Source organism: Osmerus eperlanus, chromosome 6 (assembly GCF_963692335.1).
Source record: "Osmerus eperlanus chromosome 6, fOsmEpe2.1, whole genome shotgun sequence".
Taxonomy (NCBI): Eukaryota; Metazoa; Chordata; class Actinopteri; order Osmeriformes; family Osmeridae; genus Osmerus; species Osmerus eperlanus.
In genome coordinates, this window is record NC_085023.1 from 18,370,845 (window position 1) to 18,397,738 (window position 26,894).

The 26,894-nt window shown below is 47.0% G+C and overlaps 1 protein-coding gene across 4 annotated transcripts in view; it reads left to right on the forward strand.

Annotated features, from left to right (window-relative positions):
* Positions 1 to 26,894, forward strand: part of LOC134022564 (echinoderm microtubule-associated protein-like 6) — a 42,486-nt gene that overhangs the window by 8,085 nt on the left and 7,507 nt on the right. For 2 of the 4 annotated variants that reach the window (XM_062464168.1, XM_062464170.1), the window contains exons 2-28: positions 1,748 to 1,907; positions 4,406 to 4,504; positions 4,586 to 4,654; positions 5,425 to 5,610; positions 5,741 to 5,876; positions 7,147 to 7,348; positions 8,091 to 8,228; positions 9,129 to 9,385; positions 11,563 to 11,772; positions 11,896 to 12,063; positions 12,452 to 12,558; positions 13,464 to 13,582; positions 14,070 to 14,256; positions 14,469 to 14,574; positions 15,096 to 15,189; positions 15,869 to 15,969; positions 16,327 to 16,529; positions 18,158 to 18,269; positions 18,415 to 18,542; positions 21,543 to 21,684; positions 21,819 to 21,971; positions 22,233 to 22,364; positions 22,468 to 22,556; positions 22,644 to 22,820; positions 22,946 to 23,147; positions 23,357 to 23,483; positions 24,606 to 24,620. In XM_062464168.1, coding sequence (XP_062320152.1) covers positions 1,748 to 1,907; positions 4,406 to 4,504; positions 4,586 to 4,654; positions 5,425 to 5,610; positions 5,741 to 5,876; positions 7,147 to 7,348; positions 8,091 to 8,228; positions 9,129 to 9,385; positions 11,563 to 11,772; positions 11,896 to 12,063; positions 12,452 to 12,558; positions 13,464 to 13,582; positions 14,070 to 14,256; positions 14,469 to 14,574; positions 15,096 to 15,189; positions 15,869 to 15,969; positions 16,327 to 16,529; positions 18,158 to 18,269; positions 18,415 to 18,542; positions 21,543 to 21,684; positions 21,819 to 21,971; positions 22,233 to 22,364; positions 22,468 to 22,556; positions 22,644 to 22,820; positions 22,946 to 23,147; positions 23,357 to 23,483; positions 24,606 to 24,620 — 3,819 coding nt within the window. The remainder of the gene's footprint in view (positions 1 to 1,747; positions 1,908 to 4,405; positions 4,505 to 4,585; positions 4,655 to 5,424; positions 5,611 to 5,740; positions 5,877 to 7,146; positions 7,349 to 8,090; positions 8,229 to 9,128; positions 9,386 to 11,562; positions 11,773 to 11,895; positions 12,064 to 12,451; positions 12,559 to 13,463; positions 13,583 to 14,069; positions 14,257 to 14,468; positions 14,575 to 15,095; positions 15,190 to 15,868; positions 15,970 to 16,326; positions 16,530 to 18,157; positions 18,270 to 18,414; positions 18,543 to 21,542; positions 21,685 to 21,818; positions 21,972 to 22,232; positions 22,365 to 22,467; positions 22,557 to 22,643; positions 22,821 to 22,945; positions 23,148 to 23,356; positions 23,484 to 24,605; positions 24,621 to 26,894) is intronic. The other 2 variants (XM_062464169.1, XM_062464172.1) reach the window with 1 other exon arrangement.

Sequence of the window (26,894 nt, forward strand, 5' to 3'; positions counted from 1 at the left end):
GGGAGTGGATGAATCCCACGCACTGCTGTTACTGCAGCTTCCACCGCGATGATACGAGATGTCTTACAGTAATGTTTGGAAGAAAACCGTGTGTACTGTTTGAATGTGTTTCGTGTGTGCTTGTCCATTTTCTGCTGATACACACAAGCCAACCAACGGAGCATTCAGTGACACTTATGTAGACTGCTGTGGGTTGCCTTTTCTGTATACACACACACACAAACACACACACACACACTCCTGCATGAATGGAGTGTCTGCTGCGGCCTGTCCTCTCGTGACTCCGCCCAGCTCCATGGGTAGCCTCTGGGCCCTGACTGACAGCCAAGCTGCACATCTAAACCCCTTACACAGCTGCACCGCAGGCCTCATGCCAACACCACTCTCTCCCTCTCTCTCTATCTCTGTCTTTCTTTCTCTCGCTCTCGTTCTCTCTAAATGTCTCTATCTGTTTCTGTCTGACTTTTGATATCTTTTTCTCTCTGTCCAGCTTTCCATCTCTCGCTCACTCTCGTTCTCCTTTCACTGTCTCTCTGTTTTTCTCTGTGTGTGTGTGTGTGTGTGTGTTTGTTTGTCTGTGTGCTGCCATATTGTGTGAGAAGGGGAAACCTCCCAGGAGTGGAATTGGATTTTCCCTCCGTCTTCCTCACCCTTTCGCTCTCTTCTCCTCTCTCCATTCTGTTCTCTCGCTCAGTCCTCCTCTCTCCCGCCGCCCCTCCCCCTCTTAGTGGCTCAGCTCCCGGCTCAGCTCCAAGACCAGATTTACAGCCCGAGACTCATGCAGAAAGAGGCTTTGAGATGAAAGAGACAGACTGGGGCATGAGGAGAGGCAGGTGCTCAAGGGTGGAAGAAGAAAGAAGGAGAGATTCGGGAAAAGTAAAGTGAAGAGAAGTGTTACGTCAACATCGTAGTTATTGACGTTAACGGGGTATGCACTTGCCAGGATTGCTTTGTAGTTCGTTGGCTTTGAGGCAGAAGGGCTTTTCTCCTGATTTATTTACATTAACTCAGTGTAACATCTACGAAGTGAGCCAATACAGCCCTGGGGAAGAGCTGCTTCACATTCAAACATTATCTGCTGTATCTCTAACAGCCAATAAGGCTTTTGGAAAATTAATCTCTTTTAGTCCACCCAGTCATATTTCCCTTGTGGACAGTGAGTGCATGGCCAAGGTTACAGCACACACACACATCCTTCTCCTCCATAATCCATTGGTGGTGTAATGGTGCCTGACCCTTGGTGGCTTTGAGTCTGACAAACGAATGTGTGCCGCTTGGTCAGACTTCAGTAATGATGCCATTAACACACGCACACACACGCGCAAACGTTTTACACTGTGCACACAAACACACACGCACAAACATTTACACGTACACATTCACTCAAATACACACAGACACCCACACACACACACACAGAGTAATGGTGCCATTAAGCAGGTGTATTTATAGCTGACCGGGCCCCTCTTCTAAAGAAGCCTAGTGACCTGCCTGCTCTGCAGCTCTGCAGCACGACTGTTTCTCTTTCAGCCCATTCTTAGCTGAGAGCGACAGAGAGAGGGAGGAAGGAAGGAGTGGAGAGGTAAAGGGCAGATGAGAGAGGAGACTGGGAGAGAAAGTGGTGTCGGAATGGAAAGGGCACCCTGGAAGCACACCGTAATACAAATGTATCTCTCTCTGATGTGTTTGGGGTAATACTGAGTCATCGTTCTCCTCATCTTCCTCTGTTTCCTCCTCTCCCGCCTAGCCTGGCTCTCCACCCGGAGAGGTCCCTGGTGGCCACGGGGCAGGTTGGGAAGGAGCCCTACGTGTGCGTGTGGGACACCTTCAGCGTCCAGACCGTCTCCCTGCTCAAGGATGGACACTCTCACGGCGTGGCCTGCTTGGCTTTCAGCGCCGACGGACAGGTGTGTCGTACACGCACAAACCCACACCCCACACACACTTGCATGGACAGGTGTGTTACGCACGCCAGCGCATCACTATGCGGGCACACGCTTTTCATGTGCCTAGAAACACAAGCTTGGCCGCGATGGTGGGGTTGTGTTGGCCTGAGGGCATCTGGGTAATTTGCCGTGGGGGGTGTGTGTGTGTGTATGGAATGATGTATGGAGCTCATTAATCACTTGCTGGTGTTTACTAGTGGGGCATGCTGGGAATGCCTCTTTCTGACCTTTAGACTGGTGAAAGTAGAGCTGTAGTGGGCTGCTGCAGACTGATGGTGTGCAGAGGAACAAGAGAGTGGAGACAGAGAGAAGGAGGACAGGGGCGGGGCGGGGTGGGAAGATGAGGGAGGAAGTGGAAGGGCAGTGGGGCAGGGGGAGAACAGAGATTGGAGAGAGAGGGGCTGGGGAGATGGGGAGAGCAGAGATGCAAAATGCAGTTATAGCAGCCTGTTGGGAACCTGCTGGCCAGTTGGAGTCTGACACAGTGCTAACCAGGATATATGGAGGGCACTTAGGCCTGGGGGCAAAATCGACAGACCGAGGGTGGACAGAGAAAAATATGGCATGGCAGGAAAGTATAGGACAAGAGGACAGAGGGAACAGAGGGAGGGAGAAGCGGAGAGGAAGGGAGGTGGCTATTGTCACAGCCTTTAGATGGTGATTTGGAGTTGACAAATGCAGCGTCACCTGAGCGGCTAGCCGCGAGTGACAAATGAAGGGTGTCAGCACGGAGAGAGAGAGACACAGAGAGAGCCAGGGTGAGAGATCGGTTTGCCTTTTCTTTAAGTAATTGGCTGCCGAGGAGAGACAGGGCCAATACAGATGTATGGAGAGAGAGAGAGAGAGAGAGAGAGAGAGGGAGAGGGAGAGGGAGAGGGAGAGGGAGACGGAGACGGAGACGGAGAGGGAGAGGGAGAGGGAGAGGAGAGGGAGAGGAGAGGGAGAGGGAAGAGGGAGAGGGAGAGGGAGGGAGGGAGGGAGGGAGGGAGGGAGGGAGGGAGGGAGGGAGGGAGGGAGGGAGGGAGGGAGGGAGGGAGGGAGGGAGGGAGGGAGGGAGAGAGAGAGAGAGAGAGAGAGAGAGAGAGAGAGAGAGAGAGAGAGATGAGAGAGAGAGAGAGAGAGAGAGAGAGAGAGAGAGAGAGAGAGAGAGAGAGAGAGAGATGAGAGAGAGAGAGAGAGAGAGAGAGAGAGAGAGAGAGAGAGAGAGAGAGAGAGAGGGTAAAAGACGGATGAGGGAAGGAAAAGAGAGAAGCGGAAGAAGGGAGGAAGGCATAGAGAGAGATGGGCTCAGTAAGAATGAATGAGATGGTTAGGAGGGAGAGAGGGAAACACCTCCAATCCTTCTTTGCCCTGCCGACCGAGTCTACAGAGTCTACTGTGTTGTTGCCATGGAGAGGAAGGCAGGGAGGGGCAGCCAACAGGAAGCCTCTCAGGCCCCTGGTCAATCATAAATATATTACTGTCTGTTATCATTTCATTACCCTGTTTACAGAAGCATTGTGGGGCTGCTTTCCTGGAAGCTACAGGAAGTCCGCCCAGAACAACACACATTACACAGGTGGCTGTCTGGTCTGGATGCAGTTTTGGTTGAGATTGACTCGTGCACACACACCAAGGGTACAGACACACACACCTATTCATTCAAGCAGACGACCTTCTCCATTCACCCCTGTGGCCTTTTGTGTTGTTCTGGACGAGAATAGCTGTATTTTTTTCTGATACCAAAACTGAAACAACCTCCATGTTTAAGTCAAATGTATTATCAATCTAATAGTAAGTATTCCTGTATGACAAAAAACATTTTCATTGCCTTGTTCCTTTATCAGTCTCAAAACTTTATGTAAAAATGTATGTCAAGAATGACCTGCTTCGATGCTAATTTCCAGGAAACTGTTCAGCAGCAGAGTACTACCAGCCCACGCTGCGGGAAGACAGGGTCAGCGTGCTGTATTAGCCATGTTGGACAGCAAATACTCCTCTGCAGCTGTCTTATACTTACAGCAGCAACACTCTGCCATTCATTCACTGATCATTTCCTCTCTCTCTCTCGCTCTCTCTCTCTCTCTCTCTCTCTCTCTCTCTCTCTCTCTCTCTCACCCTCTTTTCACACTTTATCTTTCTCCCCTGCAGATGAAAAGATGATGAAAACCTCTCTCTTTCCTTCTATTTACAATTTGGAAATGAATATATTTCCTCATCTTCCCCTGCTGATGTGAATAGATGCAGCCTGTCTCGATGTGTTTCTGTGCAGATTAATGAATAGTACCCCTTCTCTCTCTCTCTCTCTCTCTCTCTCTCTCTCTCTCTCTCTCTCTCTCTCTCTCTCTCTCTCTCTCTCTCTCTCTCTCTCTCTCTTTTTTTCTCTGTCAATCTCTTTCTCTCTCACTCCGTCTTTCACTGTCTCTTTCTCTCTTTTTCTATCTCTCCCTCTGTCTGTTTGCCTCTCTCCTTCTCTCCAGCGCCTCGCTTCTGTGGGGCTGGATGCCAAAAACACAGTGTGTGTTTGGGACTGGAAAAAAGGAAAAATCCTGGCCACAGCAACCGGACATTCAGATAGGGTGGGCGTGCGTCTGGGTGTGTGTGTGTAAGTGTCTGTGTGTGTTTGGTGTGCACGTGTTAATGGTTTGGCTGTCTTTCAGATCTTCGATATATCCTGGGATCCCTTTCAGCCGCACCGGCTGGTGAGCTGTGGAGTGAAACACATAAAGGTGAGACCCTGAGCTGGAGGTGAGACACTGGCTAGGGAGACCACGCTGCAGCCAGCACTAGATGGAGGACACACAATGGATCTTAAACCTACTTCAGTCCTGCTTCAAATGAACACAGCCGGGTCAACTAACCAATAAACTTCACAGAAGGCTTTTGGCAGCACCAGACTTGGCTAAAAGTCTGGCAATCCGTTGTTGTGGTCTGTAGCCATATGCTTTTGCATAAAACTGTTAGAGTAGAGGGCTTTAGTTGACACTGACGGCTCAGTCTAGAAGAGGCTGGCTAGCAGCTCTAGCCGGTCTGTAGAGAGGACGGGAGCCCTGCGAAGAGCAGTTGGGGGATGCCGCTCTCCATTGGGTCTGAAGCAGTAATGTGCTCTGTCATTTAGCTCCTGAGGGGCAGTTTTCTTTACTGGCCCCTTGACACAACATTCATATGTTTTCTTTCAGTTCCTTGTGCGTACACACAAACACACATACACATCTTCTCAATCGCATGCTTACACACACGTACTGTACAATACACAAACACATACAGTGCACACATCTCTCCTGCTCCTTCTCCGACTGTGTACACAACATACACTCTAATACACAACGTTGAGGTGCTCTTACGCTAAAATGCACACACAAATGTAGGATCGACGCACACATACCCTTACACTCTCAAGAACGGTCTTTATTTCTCTCTCTTTCTCTTTCTTTCTGTCTCTCTTTGTTTATATCACCCTCTCTCTCCACCTTCATCCCTCCCTCACTCTTCCTCGTAGTTCTGGGCTCTGTGTGGAAACTCCTTGACTCCTAAGCGAGGGATATTCGGCAAAACTGGCGACCTGCAGACCATCCTGTGTGTAGCGTCGGCCAAAGATGACATCACGTACTCGGGGGCACTGAACGGTGACATCTACGTGTGGAAGGGACTCAACCTTGTCCGCACGGTGCAGGCTGCTCACGGGGTGAGTAACATGTGCTGATTCACCTGAATCCTTGTACTTAAAGCCACACTTGAGCTGGGATCTGTTTGAAGTACGGTATACCCTGGGTGGCATACAATATATTGTATAATGTGTATGTGTGTGTGTTTAGGCCGGCATCTTCAGTATGTATGCCTGCGAGGAGGGCTTTGCTACAGGGGGCCGTGATGGCTGTATCAGGCTCTGGGACGTGGACTTCAAGCCCATCACCAAGGTGGACCTCCGTGAGGCAGAGCAGGGCTACAAAGGTAGGTCGCTTCCCAACCATTTGGTCAAGAGTTGAGGGAAGGCTCGACTCTTGAAGATGATGTTATTTACCCAGAATGCTCAGCCGATCGTTGGTACGCTCACTCCAATTTCACACTACCAGGAACACCGAGAGAAGATTTTAGAGTTCCCAGTGGACTCTCCAGCCATAACTGTTGTTAATTGACAGAGACAGGAGCAGGTGTGAAGTTAGCGACGGGTTAATTGTTAGTGCCTGTGATCTATTAAACATCACAGAGGGGTTTAGGTATGCTAGGCAACGTTAGCGGCTAGCATTCCCAGTCTCTCAGTCCTGTGGGTCGCCATGGCAGTATGGGGGCCCTGGGCGAATCAAAACCATGTCACACTGCTTGTCTGTCTCACTCCCTGGGGGATTCTGGGTAATTAAAGAGGGGGAGGGGGGAGGTAGGAAAGATATATGGGAGGGTTGAGGGAAAGATAGATCGGTTGAGCAATACACCGTGTCTAAGCTCACAGGAAAGGGAGAGAGTGTGTGTCGAGATTAGGAATGTGAGTTTTATTTCCTGACATGCAGGTCGACATGCAAGCTTCAGATGTGTAGTTTGTGGGTGGGGGCATGTGTGGAGAGCTAACATCATAATGGGTGTGTGTGGAGAGCTAACATCACATGGTGTGTGTGGAGAGCTAACATCACATGGTGTGTGTGCTGGTCTCTTGAGTCTTTTCTCTCCTAATTTCTGCCCTCTTAAATAATGAGCCCCTTATTCATCTCCTCTCCTTCTAAAAGGAAGCCCTTTACTTTTTGCTTCCTAGCTTATTTCCCCTGTATGCAGAATGGCACACAGTAAATACACTTGACTGGAACACCCCAAGGGGTCACAGCTGAAGTGTGTTCAAGAGAGCTAATTGACCCTTGTTCACCTAGTTTTGGTTGCCAGGTATTTGCTGTAACTTAGTAATCCTGTATTCACAAATGGCTTGCGTTGTTGGCGGTTGCCAGGTTCTCTGTTGTCTGTTTAGGATGTCTGTTTACTGTTGTCAGCATGCAAGGTTTTGGTTGCTGGGTGTTTCTTTATCAGTTTATTTTTGCTCCAGTGAACAAAAACATTTTGTGTTAATGAGATTACGCCGGGAGAGGATTTTGTGCACTGACAGTTAAAGACTGAAAGGCAACAAATTATTCCTAATTTTCATAATGAATGTCCTTCAGACCCTCGGTGTCTTCTTCCACTCTCTACAGTTGATTCCCCGTCAACGTTTCCACCTCTGTCTCTCTCTCTCTCTCGTCAGGTCTGTCCATCCGTAGTGTCTGCTGGCGTGCTGACCGGATCCTGGCCGGCACCCAGGACAGTGAGATCTTCGAAGTGATGGTCCGGGACAGGGACAAGCCCCTGCTCATCATGCAGGGTCACTGTGAGGGAGAGCTCTGGGCGTTGGATGTCCACCCCAAGAAGCCCCTGGCAGTGACGGGCAGTGACGACAGATCCGTCCGGTCAGACAACCTCCATTTTTTTTCCCACCAGCTTGATCCAAATCGTCCAACCTGTCAGCAGGGGTTTCACAAACACACATCCACTCGCTGTCTCTTCCAGACACACAATCCTTGGCACACCAACTCTCTACACACCATGTCTTAATCCTTCTCCAATCCACCACTTTCCCCCAGAGTTCAGAATACTACAGCTCTGCTTCCAGAAAGATCTACTATACTAAGTATTACTATAGAGCTGTCAAATGGCAGCCTCAGTACAAATAGCTCAGTGTGTGTGTGTTTGTGTGTGTGTGTGTGCTTGTGTATTTGTTTATGTGATAATGAGGTGTCACACCTGCTAACTCTAGGACACCATGACCAATCCCTTCAGAATATACCACCGGTCTTCATAGGGATACAGCTCTTTATGGGTACAACCAGGGAGCCAATTAGTCTGACACACACACACACTGACGCACACACACACACACAGAGGAAGAGACGGAAGAACACCAGCAGCATGTCAGCAACTTAATTCAAACCTTCATCTTGCTGTCTTAACAAGCTCATTATAAACTTTTGTCGTGCTAGCTGTCTGTGATTTTGTCAGTTCACTGCAGTTTTAACTGCGATTCTTGATAACTTTAGCAGAAGTTATCATGGCTCATTAATCTGTATACATTACTATAGTCTGCAGTGATTTGCCAGTGCTCTGCAGCTCACTGCTGATTGGTCTGAGCATGTGTCCGTCTGATGCTCCTAGGTTGTGGAGCCTGGCTGACCACGCCCTGATCGCGCGATGCAACATGGAGGAGGCGGTCCGTAGTGTGGCGTTCAGCAACGATGGTTCCCAGCTGGCCCTGGGCATGAAGGATGGCTCATTCACTGTGCTTCGAGTCAGGTAGCTACCACACACACACACACACACACATATCTAGCCTTTAATCACCCAGCTTCTACAGTAAACCCTAATATTTCTCACACACACCTTCTGAGAGAGGGCTTCATTTTGTGTTTTGAACTATTTCTGTACAGTGTTTTGTTTAAATGAATACATATATTAGATGTTTTTTGAAGGTTCTCAAAAGTCTCAACACACTTTTTTTCTACAAATCTCTGTGAGACCTTGATGCCTCATGTAAAAGCAAAAATGTAATGCCAACATCTCCATTCACCGTGTCTGATAAATCCTAAACAGACCGTGCACAGGGTGAAGCAGTCTGCAGTTACAGCCGCAACAACAGCCTGGCCTCAGTTTAACAGCCCCCTACCGAGCAACAGATTTCATCATATTACCGTCTGATTGCAGGCTGCAGTTTAATTTACTATTTCCAAGCCTGAGAGCCTAGGTCGGCTGTGCTTCCATCACGGAACAGTAAATTGGTCCACTGTGCCGTTAATCAATACGTTTGAACTGACTAATCCTCCAACACAGCACTTTGATGTGGGCTTTCACTCGTATTTGCATGAAGTCTATCAAGACTTCCAGCCTGTGGAAGCAAAGAGGGAGCTTTATGATGAGATTGGATTTAATGCAGCCCTCGCGAGGGCAATGCTGTGCTGCTGTTGATGTTTCTGCCTGGGAAGCTGGTAGTTGGAGAGAGTGCGACTTGTACGTTTTTGACTTTTTCTCTCTCTCTTCTCTCTCTCTCTCTCTCTCTCTCTCTCTCTCTCTCTTTATATCTGTCATAATTTCACTTGTTTCCTTCCTCCCATTCTCTTCCCCCCCTTTCTCTGGATATGCCTCCACTGTCTCTCTCTTGCCCCTCCCTTTGTCTCTCCCTCCCTCTCTCTCTCGTAGGGACATGACAGAAGTGGTCCACATCAAGGACAGGAAGGAGGTCATCCACGAGATGAAGTTCTCCCCGGACGGCTCCTACTTGGCGGTGGGCTCTAACGACGGCCTGGTGGATGTGTATGCCGTGGCGCAGCGCTACAAGAAGGTGGGCGAGTGCAACAAGTCGTCCAGTTTCATCACACACCTGGACTGGTCCGTGGACGGCAAGGTCCTCCAGACCAACGATGGCGCCGGAGAGAGACTGTTCTACCGCATGCCGAGTGAGTCCTAGTCCCTCAGCATAGAGTCCAAAGTATAGTATACGTCTTGGGAAAATCACTGATCTGAAATGACAGGATTGGTAAACAACCGTGTACAAGAACATATGCTTTCATCTATCCAGTCATGTTACATCTGAGATAATGTTTGGATCATAGAGAGAACTTCATATTGATGTTTACTCTATTGACTGAGTCCATCTCAAAGTCAGACTAAAGATCTAAGGATGTTTTGTCTGCAAGAGGAATATGTGCTCTGCATTCTGAATTGACATAGAAAGTTTAGTTAAAACCACTGTCTGCACGTGCTTTGACTGCTTTGTTCTCTATTTCCACTGTGGGAATGACTCACTTTTTGGTGAGAGAAGGGTCCTGCAGGCCTTACACTGTCCTCCCCTCTCCTTTCCTCTCATCCGCTCTTCTCCCTTCCCCTCACCTCTCACCTCACCTCCCTTCACCTCTCACCTCACCTCCCTTCACATCTCCACACCTCACCTCCCCTCTCCTCACCTCTCACCTCACCTCCACTCCCTTCACCTCTAACCTCACCTCCACTCCCTTCACCTCTAACCTCACCTCCACTCCCTTCCCCTCTCCTCACCTCTCACCTCACCTCCCTTCAACTGTCCTCACCTCTCCCCCCCTCATCCTCATGGTACATTAGTCTGTGAACTGTCTGTACTGGAACTGTTGATGTGTTCTCATCCAGCGACTTGTTCAGTATTTATACACACAGCCATCAGCCTGACAGTAAACAGCAATTACCACAGGCACATTGAGAGGAGGTGGATGGCAGCTAGTGAAGTCTCATGCAGGGTACGCACACACACACACACACACACAAGCAAACACACAGAGACGTGATTGTACCTTCCTCTCTCATCTCTTATGTTGTCAGTGTTTCCAGGAAAGACAGCTCTCTACGTCGTGATCCCTGAAAATCTAGACAGCTCATCTGCCTCCTCTCTCACTCCCACACAGCACACACTTTCCCCTATGTGTGAGTGTGTGTGTGCATGTGTGTGTGTGTGTGTGTGTGTGTGTGTGTGTGTGTGTGTGTGAGAGAGAGTGGACTTGTCAGTGTGTGTGACTCAGGGATGTCCTTAGGTGTTAAGTGTCAGAGAAGAGACAGACTGTCTTCAGTGACGGCCAGAAGGCCACCACAGGTGACACCCCAGAAAGCAGAGAAGCAGAGAGAAGGGAGGGGGGAAAGAATGACGAGAAGGACAGAGAGAGAAAGAGATGGGTTAGAGAGAGAGAGAAAGAGAGATAGGATTAGTAAGAAAAGGAGGTTTAGAAAGAGAGAGGGCAGATTAGAGAGAAAGAGAGTAAGAGCGAGGGGTAGAGAGAGAGAGAGAGAGAGAGAGAGAGAGAGAGAGAGAGAGAGAGAGAGAGAGAGAGAGAGAGAGAGAGAGAGAGGGGGGGGGGGGGGGGGGGGGAGGGAGAGGGGGAGGGGGCATTGTCTGCCTCTTTAGATTGCATTCAAGTTTTGTCATTTGTGTGTGTAGGCTGAATTGTTTGTACATGCTGCATCATGTTTTCTGTGACCTGTTCATGTCACGTTATCTCACAATTACAGAAGTCAGGGGAATTTCATAGCAGACGTAATTAGATAAGTCACCAGAGTGCTGCAGATGAGATCTTGAAGGATGAATGATTTTTCTCATTTCCCTAGTCCAAAAAAGATGCCGGATAACAGTCTGCTCCTTCCTCCTTGGGGGGGGAATCAAGACACACGCATACACACACACCAGCACATACACACAGAGCACACACACACAACTACCCACCCTGTGCGGCGAACCCTAATTAAAAGAGCGCTCTACAGGTAATTTAGGCCTCCAGACAGAGACAGGATCCCAGCTCCAGGCTTTGGTTCTGGTTGCTGTTTGTTTTCTCCTTTGTTCCAATTAGAGCTCTTGTAACTTCAGGAAGGGCTGTATAATTACTACCCACACCTCTTTCCAGAGTATGGTTAGGGAGGAGAAGGGTGAGTTCATCATTAGACACTATTCGACCTGGTCAATAGCAGGTCAGAAGACCTTTCTTGAAAGACCCTGCTTCTGTTTATACATAAACAGGACTTCACATTGACCGGAAAACTGTCACCAGAGTGACCACTTTGTAAGAAACTCATGGCAGAGATTATAATTGATCTATTTGATGATCTTCCTTTGCAGCTGGGAAGCAGCTGACTAAGGAGGAAGTGAAAGGGATCCATTGGAGCTCGTGGACCAGTGTGATTGGTCCAGAGGTGAGCGGGATCTGGCCCAAGTACACAAACATCAACGACATCAACTCGGTGGACGCCAACTACGCCAGCGCCGTGTTGGTCACCGGGGACGACTTCGGTCTCGTCAAACTGTTCCGCTTCCCCTGCTTGAAAAAAGGTCTGGAAATATCCTCAAAATGTTAAAGTACTCTTAGTTTGCAGGATGTCAAGTTCTCTCTCTCTCTCACACACACACACACTGTCTTTCTAGCTCTCTCTCTCTCTGTCTGTCTGTGTGAAGGGGCCAAATTCAAGAAGTTTGTCGGTCACTCTGCCCATGTGACCAATGTGCACTGGTCACATGACCTCCAGTGGGTGTTGACCACGGGCGGGGCGGACCATTCTGTGTTCCAGTGGCGGTTCCTTCCCGAGGGCGTCATCAACGGCATCATAGAGACCAACGTACAAGGTACCTACTCTGAGTTATGGACCAATATCTTGTGGAGAGACTTATATACAGCACCAATATCATGAAATCATCATTGCATTCCATTTGTATAGCCCCTTATAAAAGCAATTCCACAGAGAGCTTCACATACGCCCATAGAACTGCCCCTAAGTCAGCCTATACCCTCAAGGAAGACAAGGAAAAACACTAACATACAGCAGTACACTTATAGGGCTCCTAGGAGACCAGCAGTAAGTCCAGAAGACTGACCTGTAGATCTGTATGGATAGCCAGTGTGCCAGCATAATCTCATACAAGAGACCAGTGTGCTGTAGGTTCATGGATTGATGCCTGAGATTATTCATTTACATCCATTTTTGCTCTCTCTCTCTGTCACTCTTTCGCCCAGATGATCATGCAGACTCTAACAGCGAGGAGTCCGACTCTGACATGTCTGATGTTCCGGAACTGGATTCTGACATTGAACAGGAGACACAGATCAACTATGACAGACAGGTACTGTACTGTAACATGAAAACCATTAAAGACCAACACTGGCCATCCATGGGGCTTTGCTGCTGTGCTGATACTGGACTTCTAACAGCTGTACAGACAGCAGACTATGGCAGATCTGTGCCTGCTGTGACTCTGTCTGGGATTCTGTCATTATCAAGTCTTTATTGAGTCACTGTGGCCGTTTGTCAATCAAAATCCAGGCTTTTAATCCTGACACAGACATTGTCAGAAGCTCAACATATTCAGACAAGGTGCCGAGTTGAGATACGGTGATTCTGACTTTGTAGCAAGTGGCTGGGCGGTGAGGAGAGGAGAGTGGAAGAGTGGAGAGATAAGATATTCTAATATGGACTCTGCTATCAGCAGCTTTGTATTGGGATCGCTGCCGAGCCGGTCTAGCGCTCGCTCAGAGAATACCGGGGGTTGCCATGGCATCCACCGCATGCCTTATCTTTATCGGCAGCTGGCTGCTGCATCTGTCGCCGTGACGATGCGGTTGCCATGGTTTTCCCGGAGCAGCGCCATGTGCTGTGTGTAGATAGCAAGAAGCTGACAGATCAATAAGTGTCCTTCATAAAAGTTTCTACTGCAGGTGAAATTAAAAGGCTGTCTCTTCCAGCTCACTTTAGTATGTTCTGTACCACTTAGCATTTTGTAATTAGGCTGTTTATTTTCTGGTTGGCTGAAGCATATTGTGTTTAATGCGCTGAGGTAGGATTTAAACAAGATCATCATTTCTTACGTTTAACAACAACATCCTAGCTGAATGTTATGTAAACAGATAAGAATGTGATTCAGTCAGACTGCTTATTCTGTGTTGGCAGTCATGAGGATGATAATAATGTACTGTATGATGATGATGATAATGTACAGCATGTTGTGTGTGTGTGTGTGTGTGTGTGCAGGTGTATAAGGAGGACCTGCCTCAGCTCAGACAGCAGGGGAGAGAGAAGAAGCTGCAGGTGGGCTCTCTGAAGCGCCAGCGAGGCCCAGATGAGGGACTGAGGCTGCAGTTTGTCCACGGGTAGGACCATTTTCTCTGTGTCTGTGTGTGTCTGTGCGTGTGTTCATATTTGCTGCACGCAAAATCAAAACCTCTCCAATCTCCATACAGACAGGCATTTCAAACATGTCGGGTCAGCTTGTCAACATTTTTGAAGATTTCCATTAGTGTACATTTGTTTCCTAAATCTTTTCAAAGGCATGCGAAGTTCCTTATTCAGCAGTCTCTTTTAGAGCTGTGATCTTTCGCAGTGCTGGCAGGTATTTGTCCCTTAATACTCTCAGTCAGGCTTACAGACCCCCTGGAGGCAGAAAGTCAAGTGTTTGAACAGAAGAACACACACACACACACACACTCTGAACTTACGCACTCCACAGGCCACTTGAAAAAATGTGTCGAAAAGTGTGAGTCCTGTTTTTATTTCGAAAGCCTGGAGTTCTCCTCACAGAAAAGCTTGGTGTTGAGCTTGGTGTTGTGTGTGTGTGTGTGTGGGTGTGTGTGTGGGCAGGTACCGTGGTTACGACTGCAGGAACAACCTGTTCTACACGCAGACAGGCGAGGTGGTGTATCATGTGGCGGCGGTGGGCGTGGTTTACAACAGACAGCAACACGTGCAGCGTTTCTACCTGGGCCACGATGACGACATCCTCTGCCTCACTGTGCACCCACTCAAGGACTATGCTGCTACTGGGCAGGTACTCACTCACACGCACACACACAGTCACAGAATGCAGACAATGGATACACTCACAAGTTGCACAAACACAAACTGGCAATATTCGAGCATATTCTACCAGACACACACTCTCTCTCTCTCACACGCACACACACACTTGTGTCCTGTGTGTGAGTGACACTAGTCATTCCTGTGTGTGTGTGTGTGTGTGTGTGTGTGTGGTGTCTGCAGGTAGGCAGGGACCCAGCCATCCATGTGTGGGACATCCAGACCCTCAAGTGTTTCTCCCTCTTAAAGGGCCACCACCAGAGAGGAGTGTGTGCCCTCGACTTTTCCGGTATGTCACCGTGTGTGTATATGTATGTATGTGTGTGTGTGTATATGCATGTATATGTGTGTGTGTATGTACTGTATATGTGTGTGTATGTGAATGTATATATGTGTGTGTATGTGTGTGTGTGTGTGTGTGTGTGTGTGTGTGTGTGTATGTATATGTGTGTGTGTGTATGTATATGTGTGTGTGTATGTATGTGTGTGTGTGTATGTGTGTGTGTATATGTGTGTGTGTGTATGTATATGTGTGTGTGTGTGTGTATGTATATGTGTGTGTGTGTATGTATGTGTGTGTGTGTGTGTGTGTGTGTGTGTGTGTGTGTGTGTGTGTATGTATATGTGTGTGTGTGTGTGTGTGTGTGTATGTATATGTGTGTGGGTGTGTGTGTGTGTATGTATATGTGTGTGTGTGTGTGTGTGTGTGTGTGTGTGTGTGTGTGTGTGTGTGTGTGTGTGTGTGTGTATGTATATGTGTGTGTGTGTGTGTGTGTATTGACCTGTGTTGTTGCTGCTCCCCCTGTGCAGCGGATGGCAAGACCCTGGTGTCAGTGGGGATAGACGAGTACCACTCTATCGTGGTGTGGGACTGGAAGAAAGGAGAGAAGCTGGCCACTGGCAGGTACTGCTAACACCCTCTTCATTCTCAGTCAGCTGTGAATGGGGGTCAGATGGCGGTTAGGGAATCGGGCTACCAATCAGAAGGTTGCCGGTCCAAATGATGTTGTGTCCCTGGGCAAGGCACTTCACTCTACTTGCCTCGGGGGGAATGTACTTGCTGTAAGTCGCTCTGGATAAGAGCGTCTGCTGAATGAGTAAATGTAAGAAGATGGTGAGGACGAAGATAAGAGTGAAAAGGAAGCTGTTGATGATGATGATTGTAAAATGTGTATACACCACGCTCTAGATGACAGTATGAAGATGAGGGTGCGTTCTCTGGGGCTGCCCCAAGGCTGTGGAGCAGGCTTCCTCTGTGAGTCCGGTCTTCCCCTAGCCTCGATATATTTAAATCCTGCCTGAAGACCCGTCAGATTATCTCGGCTTCTGAATCTCTATAATGTAGGGTCCTAGTTTTCCTGTCAGGGCATGTGTGTGGTTTCTCTTGTGTATGATGCTCTATGTACTTAATTCAGCTTTGTTGCTACTGTACAGCACTTTGGGTTTTAAATATGCTATATAAATACAAAATATTGATTAATTGATGTATCGAAAGATAAAGAATAAGCCCTTTTTACTGGTAACGACTCACAGGGCATGAGACAATTACAATAATGGACATGGTGGTGTTTTGTGTGTCACAGGGGTCACAAGGACAAGCTGTTTGTGGTGAAGTGTAACCCGATCCTCATGGATAAGCTGGTCACAGTGGGTATGAAGCACATCAAGTTCTGGCAGCATGCAGGTAGGTCAACTATGTATACTCTACCCCCTACCTGTCTGTCTGGTATTACTGCATTAAAGCCTGTCTCACCCTGGGAGAGAACCCGTCTTTCTCATAGATTTATTTGGCCCTCAATAAAGAATTATTACATTCAAGTATTAAAGTATAATTAGGTATATATTATATATTATTAAAAAATAAAAGAAAGTTTCAACCCTTCTGTATATATTATGATTATAAATATGTATATATACTTTATAACAAGTAAGAATTAGGGATAGCTTTAGTTGTTCCTAAGAAAGCAGGATTTTCTACTGATATCTCCGCTACGTGGCCTGTCAGTGTCGAACAGAGTTGGACCCCCTGTGTGTTTCCCAGGCGGGGGCCTCACCTTCAGGCGGGGGGTGTTTGGGAACCTGGGGAAGCTGGAGAGCATGATGTCCGTGTGCTACGGGCGCACGGAGGAGCTGGTGTTCTCGGGCGCCGCCACGGGCGACGTGTACATCTGGAAAGAACCCAACCTGCTGAAGACCATCAAGGCCCACGACGGCCCCGTCTTCGCCATGTTCTCCCTGGACAAGGTAGAGGACGATGTGCCCCCTCATCCGCCTCATCTATCTTGTTAGAAAAGCTTGAGGGTCGAGGCTTTAGGTTGGTTTAGGTGCAGTTCTATGGTTGTATGTAAAGCCCTCTGTGACATTTAAAAAGGGCTTTACAAATACTTGATCTTTCTATATTTCTATCAGTATTTTAAGTTCATCGAGGCAGTTGCGGCAAACTTGTCTGACTGATTATGACTGAACTTGTTATATTTTTTGCCCGCTCGTTGTTTAACACACTTTTAATTGGTTCACACCCATCCTTTTACTCAGTCTATCTTGCTTGTACAGTATTGAAGTGTCATATTCAGCTGCTGGCTATGAAAATGAACATGTTCAGCTCTGGTGAACGTTAAGTTCTCAATTTAGCTGCCCTGTGATGAGGAGCTAGAGGGAAATGTGTTGAGTCACTGTAGTTCTCTGTGTGAATGTTTGGAGGCAAGCACAGCCTCATTGGACAAAGTGATTGAGCCAACCTCGTTAGGAAACCATTTGACTAAATGGTCATTTTGGAGCCTGTCATTGAGCCGTGTGTGTGTTATCATAATGCTTTCACTGATGGTTGTTATAGCAACATTAGCACATCATATGATGCTGTGAAACCGTATTTTAAGTAGTTGCACTTTAAGTGCAGCTCTGTACAGTTCCAGTCTTTTTTTAAACTCAAAAGTATCATTAGAAGTTAACTCTGTGCTCGACCACATGGTTGAATGTACGAATTTCAGAAGTCAAAAGCATCTCTCTGTTTGTTATTGCTCCCTGTCAATAGTCTTCAAGCTTTGGTATTCCAGACATTTCTGTCTGCGGCTCAGAGCTGTGTTCCTGTAGAGAGCTGTCAGAATGAGAAGGTGTTGGTGTCAGGGGGTGTTAACCTAGACTATGTGATGGGGTTCCTCAAGTCTTTCATCAGAGAAAGAGATGGAGGGGGAGAGGTAGGTGTGCAGCAAGAGAGCAAGGTAGGGAGAGACAGAAAGGTAGAGAGAGACAGTACATTGTGAGAGAGAGAGAGAGAGAGAGAGAGAGAGAGAGAGAGAAAGAGAAGAGAGAGAGAGAGAGAGAGAGAGAGAGAGAGAGAGAGAGAGAGAGAGAGAGAGAGAGAGAGAGAGAGAGAGAGAGGCATGTGAGAGTGGGAGGTAGAGATGAAGATGAGAGGCTGGCAGGTGGAGGGAGAGAGAGAGATGAGAGGATAGTCCTTGGGGACGTCTGAGATGAAAGCAGGATTGGTTGCTACTTCTCGTGCTGCGCCCGTTGGTTGACAGGTGCTGGCTGTGGGGGGAATAATGGCGTCTCTCATGTCTGCTGTTGTGCAGCCGGCACACTTCCTGTGATGATTATTTGATAAAGCTTTGTTGTAATCACGTGGAGAATTTCATCTGCTACACATTGACACGATAAACATCTAGGGATACACAGACAGTATTTTTGTAACTGTCATCTATGCTGTCTTCCTGCTCTTTTATTCCCACCTCATCCTCACTTACTACTAGACACAACGCCAGTGTCGGTTGTCAGTTATCAATGTTCCTAGTTCTATCGCATACCCATACTCATTACATTCAGTAGTGCAGTCGGTACGTTTCTCAGTTGACCTGGGTCTTGTGTGACGTTAGGGCTTTGTGACGGGAGGGAAAGATGGCGTGGTGGAACTTTGGGACGACATGTTTGAGAGGTGCCTGAAGACCTACGCCATCAAGAGAGCAGCGCTGTCTCCTGGCTCCAAAGGTGCAACACCCTGGTCTCTCACACATGCTATTTCACACGATTCAAACCAGATTCCGTGTTCCGCCATTGGAAGTCCTGCTGTTGTCGTGTGCTGCCATCTGTGGGCCGTTTGTGGAACTGCGTCTGTCTGTCCCGTGTTCCCCAGGACTGCTGCTGGAGGACAACCCGTCCATACGTGCCATCACTCTGGGCCACGGACACATCCTGGTGGGGACCAAGAATGGAGAGATACTTGAAATAGACAAGAGTGGCCCCATGACCTTGCTGGTGCAGGTATGTGAGGGAATTGTTGTGCATTTCATTAAGCGTCCTGAAAGCTCCTATGTCCTCTCCTCTCGTATTCTGCCCTATCCTCTGGCAAATCCTTTCCTTTCTGGAGAAGAAATGTTTTCTCTGTCAGTGTACTGCCTGCCTGGCTGCCTTTTGAAAAGGTGTGTATTCCCTCTGGACTAGACAGCCCAGCTCATGGACCCTCTCTGGCTTAATACCTCACCCATACCCCAGCCCCATTTATTCTTGATCCCAGCGGGGGTTTCAATGCCTGTGTGTGTGGGTGTAACTCCCAGACAGACTTCTTAGTAGTCTGGTGCCATACCTATCCTCTATCTGTTGCCATGGTGAGCAGATATTGAAGAATGTGTTTGGGAAAATGAAAACGCATTGTTTGGAGCCTTTGTCTTTCACTCCAACTTACTGGGGGGTATTCCAGGTAGAGGGTTTAACAAACTCTGAGCCTAACCCTGAACTCTGAGTTGAGTTACTTTAAAATTGGAAACTATGAAAACTCGGTTCCAGAAAAGCTGATTTGAATTTGTTAACTCAACTCGGAGTACGTCAACTCTGAGTTAAGCGTGCGCATGAGAACTATTAAAAGCCAACATCAATGGAGCTCCGATACTGGGATCAACCAATTTCAACCTGTAATAGCAGTTTCCCCCAACAGAATGCTTTTCAAATCAAATCAAAATGTATTTGTATAGCCCTTTTTACACGCAAGCATGTCGAGGGGTTCACATACACCCATAGAACTGCCCCTCAACCAACCTAAACCCTCAAGGAAGACAAGGAAAAACTCCCAGAAAAACCCACTGCAGGATAAAAAATGGAAGAAACCTTGGGAGGAGCAATTCAATGAGAGATCCCCTCATTGAATTGCTACAAAATACAGGAATTTTTGTATTTTGGCTATATTGACTATATTACGTAGATGGAAAAATGCAGTTCTGGTAATTTGCTTAATATTTTCATCAAAGGATGATGACGATGATGATTAAGATGACGAAGAGACATTGACTGCTGCCGCAGAAAATGGATGCAGAGAATTATGTATGGTAGCTACTGGTAGTTCTCTCCCCATGTACTTTTATTTACAGGCTTGTGTGGAATTGTCAGTTACACTGACATTATGAGAATAATGAATATAAAAAACGATTTGCACATTCTGATCCTGTTGAACAGAGCATGGATGCAGTATACAGTGATATGTTCATTTAATGGCAGGTGAATTCTGCATGTGGAACTGTGAAATGTAATGCAATCCCATGTATTCCCAGTTACAAGTAAATGAGTTGTACAAATTGCACCTCATGAAGAATTGCCAAAAACTGACCAAGAGATGGTGTAGGCCTACTTAGGGTAGAATTATAAAGGATAATCTTGAAAAAGATTTACTGGAACACCAGTTACAGGAGGATGCATGTAACAGGTGATGTTAATTGTAGAAACAATAATCTATATCAATATTAATTGTTGAATTTGCTGAATTTCTATTTTGACCAAGAGATGGTGTACTTAGGGCAGAAGAATAAAGGCTGATCTTGTAAGGCTATCAACCTGCCCCCACCTCTCATATGGTCAAATCTGGAGTTACTGGATGGAGTCTCAACTTGATGGCTCTCACACATCATTGTGTAACTTACTGTGGCATTGCTAGTCATGTTGATAAGTAAGGGTCAAGATTGTGGTGTTATTAGTTGTTTTGGGTATAAAAGGAATTGTGAAGCATCTGTGGATTCTTGATCTCCTGAGACCTTCTCCTCAGCTCTGGCTTGTCCTACTCCTCCTTCCTCACCTCTTGCTTTCTATCTCTAGTTTACAATAATCATGGTAGAGTAGGTAAGAGTTAACCTTCATTGATTTCATTCATTTGCAATATGATTAAATTATTATATTATTTAACCTTACTTTGACCATTCTTGCTCTGATTTAACCCATAGAGTCGAATAACTGTAATTCCATTGGTATTGGCATTATTTGGTTAATGTTAATACACTGTTCAGTTTCCCATCTTCCTTTCCAATTAGTTTCAGTTGTTTGGCCAATATTGACCCCCTACAATGTTGAAATAGATTTGCTGAAACACCAGTTACAGGATGGTACATGGTCACAGGTGAATCATGTAAATTATAGGAACAATAGCTAATAAACATACCCATTGTTAGATTTCTATTTGTAGGCAATGAAGAAGACCAAATACAATTTCAATTATTTGTCTTTATTTCAGTGCCAAAAAGCATTTGGTCAGTTCTGAGTGCACGTCCACGGCGAGTAACATTAGCGATGTTGGCCTAAGGGCTGACAATGTTGCTAAAATACATTACAGATTGTGACGGGAAACGGTAACGTTAACCTAGGTATTCATCAGGGAATTAAAGCACATCGAATCGCAGTCTTAAAATCCTCTCCCGGCGTATAACTAAGCGAATTCAATTTTGTTCGAGATCGGTCGGCTGAACCAGGAAAGGATATCCCTAGTCTGCCAACGCTATCAGGCTCAGAAAGAGGGAGGGGATAGATAAAAACGCAGAGTTTGGCATGGAAAACCTTCTAGCGAGCAGGTTAGTTTCACGGAGTAAGTTACCATGGAAACTTACCAAAAGGTTTCGTTACCTCTCTTTCTGGAACGGAAACCTCGGAGTAAGCCTCTTTTCAGGGTTAAACAACTCAAAGTTTTCACTAAACCTGCTACCTGGAATACCCCCCTGATGACTGGAGCCCAGGACGTAGGCAATATTTACATTTAGCAATTTAGCATACGCTCTTATCCAGAGCGACTTACAGTAAGTACAGGGACATTCCCCCCGAGACAAGTAGGGTGAAGTGCCTTGCCCAAGGACACAACGTAATTTTGCACAGCCAGAACCGAACCGACAACCTTCTGATTAATAGCCCGATTCCCTAACCGCTCAGCCATCTGACCCCCAATATCCTGACTCGGCTGTGTACATAACTCAGTGGTTTTGCGGCTGTATCTGTGTGTGTGTGTGTCTTTAGGGTCACATGGAGGGTGAGGTGTGGGGTCTGGCGGCCCACCCCCTGCTGCCAGTCTGTGCCACTGTCAGTGATGACAGAACCCTGCGCATCTGGGAGCTCTCTGCCAACCATCGCATGGTGGCCGTACGCAAGCTGAAAAAAGGTACGCCATGACCCACACATACATGTGCCGAATTGACCTGGTGCAGCTAAGCGTCTGACCAAACCGGACATCTGTTTCATTCGGAACGTTTTTTGAATGGTGCCTGACTGTCTGTGTTCCTGCATGTGTTCCAGGCGGGCGATGCTGTGCCTTCTCCCCTGATGGGAAAGCCTTAGCGGTGGGCCTGAATGACGGCAGCTTCCTGGTGGTGAACTCTGACACTCTGGAGGACCTGGTGTCCTTCCACCACAGGAAGGAGGCCATCTCTGACATCAGGTTCACCCAAGGTATACGCGCTGACCCCTATCTGGATTGTCAGGGTATAAATAATGCTTCTTTTTGGGGGGGGGAGTGTTTGGGTTTCGAGGAACGTACTGGATGAACATGCAATCCTTATACATTCCTTACCCTACAGAACAGCAAATTTACTGAAAACCACTCATTCTCTCTCTCTCTCTCTCTCTCTCTCTCTCTCTCTCTCTCTCTCTCTCTCTCTCTCTCTCTCTCTCTCTCTCTCTCTCTCTCTCTCTCTCTCATTTTGTCCTCAGATGCAGGTAAATACCTGGCTGTGGCCTCTCACGACAACTTTGTGGACATTTACAACGTGATGAGCAGCAAGAGGGTGGGAATCTGCAAAGGAGCCTCCAGCTACATCACACACATAGACTGGGACGCCCGAGGTGAGTGCGTGGTAACGCCTCTCCCTTCACCTGCTGCTGAGAGGACGTCACGAAACCCGGATTCAGCCAGGATGTCTCATGTGTGGCCTGGTTTGTGTTTCAGGGAAACTGCTGCAAGTAAATTCAGGTGCCAAAGAACAATTATTCTTCGAAGCCCCCAGAGGGAAGAGGCAGACCATACGGAACTCTGAGGTGTGAGAATAACGGAGCAGCGAAGATCAGGGTTCCTTCGTATTAGGCGAAGTGGCCTTAGTTGTCATGGTGTCTGTGTTGTTTCAGATCGAGAAGATTGAGTGGGCCACGTGGACCTGTGTTCTAGGCCCTACCTGCGAGGGCATCTGGCCCACCCACAGTGACATCACCGACGTCAACGCCGCCTCCCTCACCAAAGACAGGAAGTTGCTGGCCACCGGAGACGACTTTGGCTTCCTCAAACTGTTCAGCTACCCCGCCAAGGTAGGAAAGCTACACACACACACATACATGCACAAGCACTCACGCATGCACAGACAGACACACACACGTTTTACACAGACATATCATGAGAAACAGAGCAAATGAATTCCCCATCCTCTTCCTAGGGTCAGTACGCCCGCTTCAAGAAATACGTGGGCCACAGCGCCCATGTGACCAACGTGCGCTGGGCACAGGATGACGCCACGCTGTTGACGGTAGGCGGGGCAGACACAGCGCTGATGATCTGGGCGCTGGAGGGGGAGGGTCACCGCGAGAACCGGCCGGTCGACAGCGAGGAGTCCGATGATGACGTCGAGGAGGACGGAGGTACGTTGGGAATTTTTGTACCTGAATTCGTTAATCTTTTGTAGTTTCACTTAAGTTTACGTGTGAGTGTGTTTTTATGCTTGTGTGTGTGTGTTTTTATGCTTGTGTGTGTTTTTATGCTTGTGTGTGTGTGTGTTTTTATGCTTGTGTGTGTGTGTGTGTGTTTTTATGCTTGTGTGTGTGTGTGTTTTGCGCTTGTGTGTTTGTAGGATACGACAGTGATGTGGCCAGAGAGAAGAGTATTGACTACACCACTAAGATCTACGCTGTCAGCATCAGGGAGATGTGTGGCATCAAACCTCACCAGCAGCAGAAGGAAGTGTCGGCAGAGGAGAGGTACACTCCCATACCTGTGGCTCTGTCCAATCAGATTCACCCCAGCTGTCTGTCCTCTCACAGGACCTTGACATTGTCATCTAAACTGACAGTTAACGACATCTTAAAGAGTTGATATGTTACATTTAATGCATTTGAAGAGATTGAATGAAAACCTTCATTGGATTTCGTTTTTCTCCTGTATGTACGTTTATGAGGGCCTCTTGTGTCAAAAATAAGAACTGTCATCTTTCCTCTATTCAGCCTTTCTTTAAACTTGTGAGTGTGTGCGCATGTGCATGCGTGTGTGTAGGTGTGTGTGTGTGTAGTGTTATTGTTGTGTAAGAAGTCAATAGGTGCAGTGTACCGTTGTTTTCCTGATCTCTTATCTGTTGCTTGTTGCTAAGATACAGAGTATTGGTGTGCACACAGCCATGTATGGCTGTCAACTTGATTTGCTTTTAACTGCATTTGAATATATGAACATAGTGACTGTTTTTACTTACTCTTTATTTATTTTTTTATCTGTGAGTTTATGTCACCTTTGTAGTTTAAAATGCGTTCCTCAGTGCTTTGCATGGTTGTGTAATACTAACCCCATTAAGCAGAGGTCAAGAAGGGAATCATCTGTACAGACGGACAGGAGATTATTGAGATCATCTTAAACAGCTAAAGTCGTGAATCTCATATACATTTACATTTTACATTTTAGTCAGTCTTATCCAGAGCGACTTACAGTAAGTACAGGGACATTCCCCCCGAGGCAAGTAGGGTGAAGTGCCTTGCCCAAGGACACAACATCATTTGGCACGGCGGGGAATCGAACTGGCAACCTTCAGATTACTAGCCCGATTCCCTAACCGCTCAGCCTCCTGAGCTGAACTGCTCCTGTTGAAACACAGTGGCTGCTACCTGTTCCTATAGACACCAGTGTTCTCACATCAGACAGTTCTGGAAAACATAAACGCAACCTGCTCTGGGGTTGGTCAGCGTCATGGCAACGTGATGCTCTTTTATGCCTGCTTGCTGCTCACACCCTTTGTGTTTCTCATGATTCCACACTCTGGAAGCCGCCACTTCCTGCTTCATGTCAACAGAAACGCTTAATATGTCTGTTGTCTTTTAACTTGCATTCCCTTGGAGGCAGGGCATTGTCAAGTAAGTATGACCTCACGTTCTCTGTACACCTTATAACCTGAGGGTTAAATTTGCACTGACTGCAGGGAGAACAGACAAATAACATCTCTTATTGTTAAGTGGGTGGGCATTCTATACAATAAAGTAGTCACAACATCTCTAGTATATTGCTGTTCCTTCATATCGGGGTTTAAACCTCTTAATCTTGTCTTTTGTTGACTTTGTTGGCATTTCATCTGAGTGAATGTTGACTTATCTGCCTTGTGTTGAGGCTGGCCTTAAACATTACTCTCTGTGGCTTTCGCTTGTGTTACTTGTCACTGGTTTGTTTGCCTTGTCTTTCCACTGTGTTTTAGTTTCACTGTGTTTGCTCTAATGTTGTGGGCAAACATGAGTCACAGCAGTTACTCATGCGTTACCTGGATGCGTCCTCATCGATCGTGCCATTATCTTTTATTTATGTTGTTGTTTCTATTTTCAGTTGATTAGCCAGAAGGAATACTCCACAGAGTAATGCTCAATAAAGTAATGCTGAAGCCTCTCTCCCCTCCTCTATCTCTCATTCTTCTCCATTCATCTACCTATCTCCCTCTCTATCTTTCACACTCCCCTACCTCTCCTCCCTCCCCAACACTGTCTTGTGGGGTGTAAGAGATCACATGACATTGTTTACTCACCCCATCGATGCGGACGGCTATTGAAGCTCTTACACATTTTTACCTTCCTGTACCCTCCCACTCCCTTTCCCCCTTCCTCCTTCCACCTCTTCCTCTCATCTAGGATCTCTAGTGTACAGTTTGCACAGGGACCTCTGGGTATGAGCATTCCTCCCTCTCCACCAGCAGTCCCATGCACTACCTCGTTCATCACTCATTCCTCTCTAGACTTTTGGCTCTTTGGAAGCAAAACCTTACAATTCAAACCTCATTGTAGTTCACTCAATGCTCAAAGAGAATTGTAGTCTTTAGAGGTGGAGTCAGTAGCATCGGAAATTTCTCTTTGATACTTGAGTGAATGTAAGATCAGAGCTGAATTTGTGCTCCCCCAACCCTGGCTTTCTGGCATGCTGGAGTCGAGGAGCATGGTTCGGTTTGCATCGGGAATGACGGAAGCCTCTTCTCAGTTTGCCTGTGCATGATGAGTCTAATAGCCTGAAAGCCTGTTAGCCTATTAGCATAGCATAGCTACCGTAGCCTAGCTGCTACCGTAGCTTAGCCGCTAGTAGCCCAGCTAGCTCCCCACAGGGCATGGAGCAGTGTGTGTGCTCTAAACCTCTTACTTGGTTCTGTTCACTGCTGTCCAGGGGATCCAGGTAACGTGGGTCAGAGTCTGTCTCTGTGATGTCACGTCCTGTCCTGTTTGTCCTGAATGTTCCTGGCTTCCTGCCAAAGCATGGTGATACTGAGTGATGATTACCCATCTTTCCATCAGACCAGGGTCAACGCCAAATTCAAGATTCTATCTACTTTAGGCGCGCGTGACTCCTTTGTCTTGTTAGATTCAATGGTCTACAAGTAAAGTGCCCGCCAGGCGAGTTAAATCAAGCACACCTAAAGTATTTGAAAGAGACCAGATGTTATTTGGAGTGGACCCAGGTCTATTATTATTCATCAGCCTTGCATCTTGGCACCCGGCGCTGCGGTTATACACCAGACCACTGCAGCTTCTGCTGAAGACCGTCGTCAAGGTGTATAACTAGCCTTAAGCTTGTGCAATCCTCACTTACTGCCTGTGATGTTGTCCACAAGGCCCACCTCAACGTGTCTTTGTGTATCTGTCTGTAGACCTGTACTCTGTGTGGGTGTTTTTGTGTGTGACTGTGTGTGTGTGTGTGTGTGTGTGTGTGTGTGTGTGTGTCAAGCCTATGTCTTTAAACAGGAGGGTTTTTGTAATAGGCCCAGACATTATTAGGTATAGTAAAATACATTCTGTGGCTCATGCATTGCCCATGGTTACATGTGGTTGCACCTAACTGTGTTATATGACTCAGTTGAGTTGAGGTTGGCAATCTCTCAGGAAGTTCTATTGTTGTGTTAGATTGTGATACCCACTCTCACCCGGTGTTTGTGTGGCTGCACATAACTCATTAACTACCATGGATAAAGTCTCATTCCTCTGTAGTCTGTGGCATTGTCTGTTACTATTTGTGGTACCTAGTGATTTTTTCTTTAAGAACTTCTGAGAAATAACTGGGTAATTTTAAGTTCAAAGTTCTGTTGCGCTATTGAATATGTTGGATAAGCAGTAGTTAAGATCAGTTATATATGGATGACTTTCACTTACTTGGTTGAATGA